Source organism: Chlamydotis macqueenii, chromosome 4, assembly GCF_036417535.1.
Source record: "Chlamydotis macqueenii isolate bChlMac1 chromosome 4, bChlMac1.mat, whole genome shotgun sequence".
NCBI lineage: Eukaryota > Metazoa > Chordata > Aves > Otidiformes > Otididae > Chlamydotis > Chlamydotis macqueenii.
The window spans coordinates 4,084,111-4,095,009 of NC_141559.1; the positions used below are offsets into that span (position 1 = coordinate 4,084,111).

Sequence of the window (10,899 nt, forward strand, 5' to 3'; positions counted from 1 at the left end):
AAGAAAAGGCTAATTCACGCATGAGCTGTTGTCTCATCCGTCATTGCAGAAAACATAGATGTTGGCCAAACTGGACACATTTTTTCCCCCAGAATTAAGTGCTAAGTCCCTAATCATCGTATAGCAGCAGTTTGGTCTTACAGGAAGAGAAATAATCACAGCTCTGTGACTTCTGCCTTCCACTTTTCAGCATTGCTGCTGTCCTCCATACCAGTATAATGGGATACCAGCGGGGCGCTTAGATTAATGAGAGGCTGTAAAGCGCGTGGCGCTCTGGTTAAGTGGTTCAAAGGAAACTATTGTTCTAAGTGACCCCATTGTTCTTACCTGGGTGTCCAACTGCCGAGTGGGCAGACTGCTTCTGTCTAGAGCGTTAATTACCACGTGTCCCTTAATTACGAAGGTTTGTAATCCTATTTCAGTTTGGAAATCCACGTGCCGATTAACATCTCTGATATCGTGACCTGCTAGTCAATACACAGCTAGCAGCCATCCGTAACTATTGCTGATGAGTTGTTGTGCAAACGTACCGGGACAAGTTTTGCCAAGCCATTTTGGAAGATAGTTTAGCAAGGTTAGTTAAAATAATAACTGTTTAATTTGAGGGCATTGGAAAGTCTCACATCACAACAGGTATTTGATTTAATTTAAAATTGCTGTTGCAGAGGTTAAGGCCTCAGTATAAATCTTTGCTTTTATTAGGATCGCAAAATATTTCAAATGGGTTTTCCTCCAGTTTTAATTCCTTTTTTTTTGTTGATTTCACAGCAGCCTTCTCGTTCAGCGTAACTCAAGACTTCCCCTCTCAAAAGGTATCGTCACTGTTTCTAAATAATGAGTGGTATAGCATCTGTAGCTAAGGAATTTATAACTTACTTCTCCCTTCTGCATCTTTAGGTTCCCAAAGAATGTCAGGAAGGAATTGCTATTCTGCGAAGCACAGCATGTTACAGAATAAATTGTGCTTTCTCATAACACTGGAAACACTTCTTATTTCTCCCCCCACACACGCATGTCCCTTAAGCACAGATAAATGCCACACTGAAAGAAAATTATTCCTTGCATAAGGGAAAAAAAGCACAGATTTTCTTTCTAGATGTTACCATGACTCCTCGTTTGCCCGCACCACTTGGTTGTTCTGCCAGGACCAGACAGCACAGGGAGCAGACTAATTTTCTGTGTTGCTAATCGCAAAGCTGATGAGTGCATCGCTTATAGTAAGGATCCTTGGAGTCTGAGTTGTTTTTTTTTTTTTCCTTGATCTTACTCAGCTCTTTGCAACAGATCAGTTAATTAGAGAGAAACGAAGATGGGACAGGGATCCTTCTCTTCTAATGTAGAAAATGAGCCCTTCTGCTGCAAGGCTGCCGAGCCACACTCTTATAACAGATTCCTCCCTCTCAAACCACGTGGTAGATGAATTGTAATTTTGCAGAGTGTTCTATTATGTTTAAATTAGTAAAGGGGAAGGAATGTATGTGTTCAAGTAGATGTCTGAGTTAGCATTTTTAGAATTGTCATGCTCGCTGTTTACAAGATGAACCTTTTTTGCCATTTAGGTAAACTGAAACATTTGTTCCACTGTGTGGCTTAATACAGCAGCCGGAGGAGGAAGAACATCCATACTCCGTCTCGGTGATGGCAAGATACACTTCACAATGTGGGGAAAAAAAAAAAAAGCAGCAACTGCCACGGGCATTTAGATAACAGAGAGTGGAGCTCAGAACCTCATCCTGTAAACATCACCTAGATGACGCTGCTGCGAGGAGTCTGTTTGAAGTCAACTCCATTAACAGTAATTGTCATTCAAACTGGAGCAGATCCATAACTCTTACTTTAGAGGCTAAAACTATTTTTATCCCTTGGAATACTGGCTTCAGTAACAAAAAAAAAAAAAAAAATCAGTTGTTGGCATGCCAGTTCATTCGCCTTGCAGGGATGCTGTGTTTAAGGGTGCTCAGATTTATCTGATGGTACCTACAAGAGCGCTGGCCTGTGTCAGGAATATCCCGAGGAAAAGTTCTGCGCATTTATGGGAATCTAAGAGCGCTTGTCATCAAAATAAACTTGAAGAAACTGTTGGCCGTCGTCACTGGCATAGCAGACAGGAACTGTGCCTAGAAATAGAGACTGGCATAGCAACGTTGCTGTCTGTTTTGTAGAGAAGGCGACTTATTTTTGCAGACTGCAACATTTCATAAACATTTTCTGTTTGTTGAAACTGTGGAACCTCATTAGATCAAACCGGAGTCACCACCACAGACTTTTGTCTCCAGTACGTACACAGTCACGAGTCACTGTGGTTTCACTGCTTTTGTCCTATGACATTCGTCCCTTTGTGTTTCTCCACGAAAACCAGACAGAACATGGAGTGCGTTGAAACAGCCCCACAAATCCTCCAGACGATGATTTATTTTGCGAGATCCCGTTTTATCTTGTCATTAGGGCTCCGTTAAGCTGCAGGCCGCCAAGCCCTTCGATGGAACCTCTGACTAGCAATCTGCTCGGGGGGAGGGTTACCCGCACGGGAGCTCAGCCACCTCAAGGCCGCCCCTCTCGGGGGCAGCAGGTCAGCGTTTGCCTTTATCCCTTATTACAGCGAGCCGTGGGTTCCTCGGCGCCTTGGCTGGCCCAGGACGTGCCCCGCGGGGCCCGGCAGCCGTTGCCGCGAAGCCGAGCGACGGTTGGGGTCCGGCCGTTGGCGCCCACTGCCGCCCTCCCGTCAACGCCAGGTGCCGTGCGCACGGCTCTGTCAACCGGTTGCTAAGGCCCGGAGCTGTAGGCGGGGCAGAGGTAGAACTCATCCGGCCAATCCGGAGAGACCTACGCTGGGTGGGCGACCAATCGCTGCTGGTAAACAACACACCCCCACAGACGGGTGGGGAAGGGGGGGGGGCGGAAGCTGCCCTGTCGTCCAATCAGCGCCTGGAGAGAGCGGACCAATCAGGGCGGGGGAGGGTTTGGGCGGACTTTTTGAAAAAGCTCCGCCGCCAGCGGCTCCTCTGTCGGGTCCCTTTAAAGGCGTGATGCGTCTCATCTATGTCTCCCTCCGCCGGGGCCTAGTCCTCCCTCAGGAGGAGCGCGGATCTGCCCTGCTGCCCGTCAAGCGGGCGTGCGACTACACGGTTGCGTCCTGCCCTGACCTCCGAACCCTCTCGGAGCATCCCTAAGGTGTGCGGTTCTCGGCGGACTATTTTACTTTTCCGCGGCGCCTCACCGGCCGGGCCTATTCGGGAGCGCTCCGCGCGGGGCCATCTGCGGGCCGCCAGAACAAAAACAAGGAGGCGGGGCCGCGCCACCTCCATTTTGATGCGGGGCTGGGGGTGAGGCGGCAGCGGTGCCGGGGTGGTGCTGTGATTCGCCGGGGGAGGCGAGTGGGGCCCGCCGCTGGGCGAGGGCGCTAGGCGGCCCTGCCTGGATGCGGGGCCAGCGGCGGAACCGACCCGCGTCCGTGCGGTGACGGCAACCGGGCTCGCCTCCCCCTTCCCCGCCGCGCAGGAACCGAGCGGTGAGGGACGCGGAGAGGGGGGCCCGGTGCCCCCTCACCACCGCCCCGGGTGAGTGTGCCGACATGGGCACCCGTTCCTTGAGGCATGCGTGCGGATTTCCCCTCCCCAGGGTGGGGGGGGAGCGGTTGAGAGGCCTCGACCGGTTCCCTTTGTTTGAGGGGTGAGGCGGGGGGGGGGGGTGAGAATCAGGTGTTAACGCCTTGTATCTGCCGCGAAGGTGAAGGATCCGGCGGAGAAGATGAGCAGCGAGGCGCTGTGGCTTTTCAAGCAGCTGAATCTCCACCTGGAGCAGGAGGGCCGGTTTCAGCCCCGCGAGAAGGGGCTCAGCCTCATCGAGTGCGCCGCCGAGGTGAGGAGGGAGCCGGGGGGATGGGGCTGGGGTGGGCGCGGAGGGAGCAGGCAGCCTCCTCGGGGCAGGAAATACGTGCTGCAAAAAAAAAACCAAAACAAAACAAAACCAAAAACCTTCCGAGCTAGGAGGCGTGCGTTAACTTCGGAAAGTTATTTTTCTTTCTTATAAACGCCGCTTGCCTTTTGTTTTAACTCAATCTGTAGTTATTGACATACACTGCATTGCAAAGATCTGTGTCGTACAGGGCAAGTAGGCCTTCAGTGATTATTATTTAAACTTCGAGTGAACACAGAACCAAGACTAAATGTATTATTTTCATCTCGGGAGCTTTGTCCTGCTGTATTGTACCACTACTGGCATGTCAAATAGGCAGTGGGGATATGACCAGCTTTTCATTAGCAAGATCCAGGGAAATGAACCTAGAAACACTCACTGTGTAACAGCAAAAAAAGAAATGGAACATAAATATTTCCATGTTAATAACCAGAGTTCCTTACTGAGTTGAGGGCAGGCTTACATTCCTTTGGATGGTTGTGAGTTTTTTGGAAAGGACCTTAATCTTTGACAAAAAAAAGTTTCTGAAAGCGTTCCACTTCTTTGTTTTGAAAGAGGAAGTTGTGTCGCTTAAATATTGACATACAGGCAGAGAGGAGACTAAGCTGAAGTTCATAATCTCTGTTTCTCTAAGGTCAGGAGTTGCTGTGTATGCATGCACTTGGTAACTATTGTCTTAAAATAACAAGTGCGTACTTGGAAATGTGGTTGTGCTGGGTATTGCACCAGTGAGACTCAGGACCTGGCTGTAATCGGTGTACCTTGGGTGTGTTTTGAGTCTTGAGGATCTAAATTCTTTTCAGTTCAGAGAACTAAAGTATTTACAGAAGAAATTAATTGTTTCCCTTTGATCTAAGTAAAAGATGATTTAGGCAATGAGTGATCACAATTATCACTGCTGCCACTGAATAACTCTGACTTTGCTTTCTTGCCCTAGAATGAAAATACTCTGTGCCCGAGACAAAGGAATGCCAAGGTGGAAGATCTTTGGAGTCTGACCAACTTTTTTGGCTTTGCAACAGAAACGTTTGTTTTGGCTGTTAACATTCTGGACAGATTCTTGGCTCTTATGAAGGTATTTTTGGGGGAGAGGACCTGTTACAGTGTCAGCTGGGAATACGTGAGCTTCCTGTGAACTTTATTGTCTGACAAAAAGGGGAAGGTTGTGATGTCAGACATAACCGTGGCTGTTTACTCATTCTACGCTAGCAACATTTCTGAAGTCCTCCTTTGTAAACTTGACGTTGAGTACAGTTCTTGCATGAAAGATGGGCTGATGTTGTTGTGTTATATTAAATGTTTTGTGTTATGGCCTCTTTTTACCTCTAAAGGCAAATAGCAGCATGGTTTATTTCTGCTAATAGTCTGTAGCTTTCACCACATAGATGTAAAAGACTGAAAAAGGAGGAATTAATTAAAAGGAGGAACCAAACAATTTGTGATACAGCAGATGTCTGCATGCTGTGTTAAAGCTTAGCTTAGTGCTGGAACTGACACCAAATTATCATTTCCTGGATATTTTTCCTTTTGTGTTTGTGCTGCTTTATGGCAGACAGTTTGAAACTAAACGGGTTCCCTGTTATTAAGCTGGCAGAAAAACTCAAGTTGCGTGAGTTCTCGGGTTATGACTGTCCTTGAGGTTGCACAAAACCTTATGCTGGTACATAAGAGAGAATAGCAGAGGTAGGAGTAAGTTATGGAGGGATAGGACTGCCTAGAACAGGCTCAGGCTGGATTTGTATAGGCTTTAAATGAGGGTAAGTGAGCACTGCCGCTTGGAGAAGTGAGGTATTGCAGTTCTCGCTGCAGTTTATTTGTTGTGCAGTGATGTGGAACAGTTTCAATAGAGGGTGCTCAGCTGTTGAACTTCACTTCTGCTGACTTAGCTGTGGCAGGTTGATATTACTTTATTGGCTCGGCCGGCTGCGTTTTGCTGGAACTTAAGTGATGAAGTGGGTTAGGACTAGGTGAGGTGTATGAGCTGACTGATGCCAGGTCTAGCTGAGATAAGCAAATCTTTCTATTGAACTGTGACTGTCTGAAATGGCTCACCTAGCCTGGGTGAGCTGTTGGTGTTGCTCTTTGATAAGCGGTGTTTATGGAGGGGGAAGTATTCATAGTGCTGCTTCTTTTTAGGTGAAACCGAAGCATTTATCTTGCATTGGAGTTTGTTGTTTCCAACTGGCTGCCCGAGTTGTCGAAGAAGAATGCAATATTCCATCTGCTCATGAGATCATCCGGATCAGCCAATGTAAATGCACTGTGTCCGACCTGAAACGGATGGAAAAGATAATTTCAGAAAAGTTGCACTTTGAATTTAAAGCTACTACTGCCTTAACCTTCTTGCACTTGTACCATACTATTCTACTCTGTCATACCTCAGAAAGGTGAGTTGAGTTGCGCATTGGTGGTGGTCTGCATGTTTGCTAAGCCCTTTCTCTCTTTAGTTGCCTCTAAATAATGATGGCATTGGCTGTAGGGGAGGCAGCTCCTTAGCGTTTATTTCCTGACAAGTGAGTGAATGCTTGCTGATACAAAGGCTTCTTCTCTTTGGTGTCTTACAGGAAAGAAGTATTGAGTCTCGACAAATTGGAAGCACAGCTAAAAGCTTGCAACTGTCGTTTAGTCTTCTCTAAAGCAAAAGTAAGTAGAAGTAGCTTGCTTTGACTTCAGAGTGGGTTTTGATTCATGTTTTGCTAAGTGGTGTTTTTTGTCCCTCTAGCCATCTGTCTTGGCTTTGTGCCTTCTCACTCTGGAAGTTCAGACTTTGAAATCTGTTGAGCTGTTTGAGATCCTTCTGCGTGTTCAAAAGCACTCGAAGGTAAATATTTTCTGTGGAGTGTTTTTGCAGTTGTTGGGACTGGTGTGGTTAATGAGGTAAGATGTTACATTTCGGGGACCCCTGCTGGCAGTGTTCAATCTTTACAGGTACTGTTTGGCATCAGCTGAAATGAGCAATGAAATGGGTCTTTAAGCATCTGTCTGCAGCTCTTGTAACTAATGCATCTTCATTGGTAAAATGCCAAATGCAAAAAACCTGCTGCCTGGTGAATGAGGTCAGGTAGTCATTTTACACTGGCATGTCTTGGCAGCTGCCTGGCAAGCAAAAGGATTGTAGTTTAAAAAAACTAGCTTAAATGTATAAAACAAGAAGAAATGCTGACTACACTACACATGCTTTTTAACAACTTGTACAGTTCTAGCTGTATGTTCTAGAGAAACTTCCAGTTGGTTCATCGGACTACATGGCTGCTGGGCTGCTTATTCTTCTTGCCTGAATAACTAACATAGGATTTATAGCTCCTAGCTGCAAACTGTATCAGACCAGTTGCTGTTCTAAAGCTTTTTACTCTTAAAGTCAGGTTAAACTAACCCAGTTTCTTGAGGGTTGGAAGTAGGTCCTTTAAGTACAAGATTATTCCATTTGGAGTAATCTTAGTTTAATTTTTTTCCTTTGGAAGTGATAATGAAAATGTTAACAGCAACTGACAGGCAAACTGTGAACTTAATTCACGCCTCAATGTGGACATTTCTAGGAGGCATATGGGAGCCAAACAATACCATGGTATCAGTTATGACTCGCTTAGATCTTGACTGATACTTTTTCAAGTCTTTTTTGAGAAAGTAAAATGGAGGGAGGGGGGTTACCTTTAGAGCTTGTGTGTAAGAGACTAAAGTTCTTTTTCTGCTTTTCAGATAAGTGACAGTGACCTACTTTACTGGAGGGAACTGGTCTCGAAATGCCTAGCGGATTATTCTTCTCCTGAATGTTGCAAGCCTGACCATAAAAAGCTCGTTTGGATTGTTTCAAGACGTACGGCCCAGAATCTACAAAACAGTTACTACAGTGTTCCTGAGTTGCCAACAATACCAGAGGGTGGATGCTTCAATGAAAGTGAGAGGTTGGTAAAACTTATACCAGGTGGATAATTTGTTGGGAATTCTTATTTTTGGAGATGTTAATGGCAACTCTACATAACTAGGCTTATTCCATGCTACCTATAAAAAATGGCTAGCTTTGAAAATACTACTTTGAAAATACTTTGAAAATCTTAAACAGAAGAAAAAAGGTGATCTGTCGTTGCGGTGTTCAAAAAGCAGAACTGCTTTGCAAGGTTGCGGGAGGCATTGCTTTTTTTTTTGAAGGCAGGGAGGCTTACATAGCCTTTAAGTCTTCTAGAGTAATTTATATTTGATAACTTGAACGCCGGCTTCTTGGTTGGTAGGGTTTTTTTGACGTTAGGAGGAAGGAAATTGTACCTTGTTATGATTTAAGCCTTAGTGCTGAGAAATGTGTAGATCTGGGATGTTACACTAGGAACGGAACAGCTTGCAAGAAAACACAGGATTGAGGAGTAGCTTGCTGCTTTCAAGGGTTTATGTTTGTTTAATTACCTTTCCCACTGTCCCTTTTAGTGAAGACTCCTGTGAAGATATGAGCAGCGGAGAAGAAAGCCTTAGCAGTTCTCCTCCGAGTGATCTGGAAGGCACCTTCTTCTTTGAACTCAAACCTAAAACGAAGTGGCAGACTCTGAGCTGTCGGTCTTAGCATGAAGTCCTGATTGTATTCGGCTGAGATTCAATGCACCGTAGAGTCTTTTGGCAATAATAAATGAGGTGGTAACCTGTAAACTGTTTCAAGGCAAGAATTCAATGCTTTGAATGCCTACCTTGGGTTTGTTGTTGTAATTTCAAGGAAAAAAAAATACTTTCAGGTCTCCAGTTGAGCAAAAAAAAAAGTTTTTGTATAGTTCTGTTGTCAAAAAGTATAAATGTAGTCCTCTTCCTGATGGTCCAAAACGGTTAGCAGCTAAACACATTAGCAGTGTGCCCTGGCAGGAGCGAAGGCTGACAGCAGACGGGGCTGTGTTAACAGGAGCCTAGGCAATAGGTGGAGGTAAGTAAGTTTTTTTTTTTCCTCCCTTTGCTTGGCATTCGTTCCTGTTTGGAACAGTGTCCACTTTTGGGCTCAAGACGTTGATCAACTTGTGCAAATCTAGCAGGAAGCTGCCGAGATTGTTAAGCAATTTGGAGTGCAGAGGCTAAGCGAAGTGAGCTTATTCAGCCTGGCAGAGTGGCCTTTGAGGGGAGAAAATAGGTTTGAAAAGCAGTTTTTTCGGTATCTAAATGAGGTTGTGGAGGAGGAGAGGGTTTCAGGGTCTTGAGTGAGAAGTGTGGAGCAAGGATGAGAGGCTTTCATTAAATTGAAATTGATGGAAGAAGATTGCTCCATGGGGATGGTCCAGCTTTGGAGGAGACCAAGAGGGGCTGTGCAGTCTTGGTCCTGGGAGGTTCTCAGGATTCAACATGACAAAACTCCAAACTTGGCTTGAATTCAGTGTTGACCCTGGTGTGAGCAGGAGGTTGGACTAGAATCCCCTTGAGGGCACCTCCACCCTTCATTATTTTGGGATTAGATCAAATTGGCTGAGTAGGTTATGTGAAATGATAAGTGTTCATAGTGCCAGGCTGAAATGATTTACTGTGAAATGGGCCAAACACTGAAACTGCTTTAACACTTCATGTGCTGTGCTCCTTTTCAGTAGCATCTTGAGTTGTGTACTCAAGTGTTATTTCTTTTTTAAAGCTTGGTTTCCATAAACTGCAGAAATTCCTATTTCACGAGAAGAGTATGCATAGCAAGATGTCTGTTCAATACCAGTTTTCACTAGAGGACGGTACAAAGTGTGTGGCAGGGCATAATTTCATATTTTCTTTGATATGGATGTTTTTACACTGAAATTCACATTGTATACTTCAGTGTGTTTAAAATCTTAACTGTTAACATGTCAATCCATGCTATTACCTTAAACTTAATAACATGGTAAATCTTGATAAGTCTTCATTCCTTTTAATATTTAACCCTTGTAGTTGTTTTTCAGTATATTCATGTTATTGATTGAGTCATAATCAGACTTGTTTGCATGCCTATGTAAAGCAGTTAGTGCAGGAAAAGTGGATATTATGCAGTAATATCAGGTAAATGTGATGTTGATGACGTAGTAAACATAATGGTTTCTTCTCAACTCTTTTTTTTTATTGAAGCACAAACCGAAGTATGATTGCATTTCTCCATATTGAGAACGTGGCGAGGTAGCAAGCGAACTAATTAGCTCAGAATAATGGTGTGAAGCGTGTTGGTGCCAAAGTAGGAATGAAGGAGCAGACAAGCTAAAGGCTGATTTGTAGATGCAAGCGTCGTTTTAGAATGGTAAGAGCGATGCTGTTAGTTCATAGCTGTTTTGTGATTTCAGTTTTATAAAAATGCAAAAAGTTTACAAAAATGTATATAAAAATGTAAATGAAAAATGTACAGAAAAAAAATTTAAAAGAAAAAAGAGCAGAAAATACTGTATTTTTTTACGTTATATGTAACTTTTTGTAGGTATGTTGCATGTAGATAGTAATTTATTGTGTACTCTGTATGATATACTGTACGTCTGAAGACTTCTTACTGCAAGCCTCTGCGCCCGGAAGCTCACTTCTGAAATAGTGCTTTGGTTACAGGTAACAAACCTCCTGAGTCTTGTTTTGGTTGAAAACAAAAATAAACCAAGTGCTGTATTTGTTAACTGGTGTGACTTATGGGTGGTTACTTGAAGCTTTTGGCTTGCTTGTCTTTTTTTTTTTTTTTTTCCTGTATAGCCTGTGTGGTGCTGCAGCTGTGTTCCAAGTTACCCCAGAAAATCTGGTAAGCAGTTCGCAAAGAAAAAGAAGAGACTTCTCTACGGCTTGCTAGTGGATGCGAATCTCATCTCAGCTTTGCTCTTATCAGTTTTAGAAGCTTGTGTGAGGTATCCTCTGCTTATCGCCCAGTTGCAGCTGGGCTCTGTCATGCTGGGATGAGTGGCGTGAATGGCATGCTTGCACATCTGGTAAACCAGGAGCTCCCACTAGGCGTTAAGTGAGGAGTTGTTACAGGCCAAGTGCTCTGGGTTTTGCTGGGTTTGTGGTTGCTGCTGTTAGCAGTCTTCTGAGTAAAAC

General features: G+C 44.6%; 1 protein-coding gene across 1 annotated transcript; it reads left to right on the forward strand.

The window, feature by feature from the left end:
• Window positions 1-3,304: 3,304 nt before the first annotated feature.
• CCNG2 (cyclin G2) lies at window positions 3,305-10,487 on the forward strand. The gene is made up of 8 exons (XM_086747468.1): window positions 3,305-3,563; window positions 3,727-3,858; window positions 4,853-4,990; window positions 6,052-6,302; window positions 6,480-6,558; window positions 6,638-6,736; window positions 7,612-7,817; window positions 8,332-10,487. The coding sequence occupies exons 2-8, from the start codon at window positions 3,748-3,750 to the stop codon at window positions 8,462-8,464; spliced, it is 1,017 nt and encodes a 338-aa protein (XP_086603594.1). The 5' UTR covers window positions 3,305-3,563; window positions 3,727-3,747; the 3' UTR covers window positions 8,465-10,487.
• Window positions 10,488-10,899: the final 412 nt, after the last annotated feature.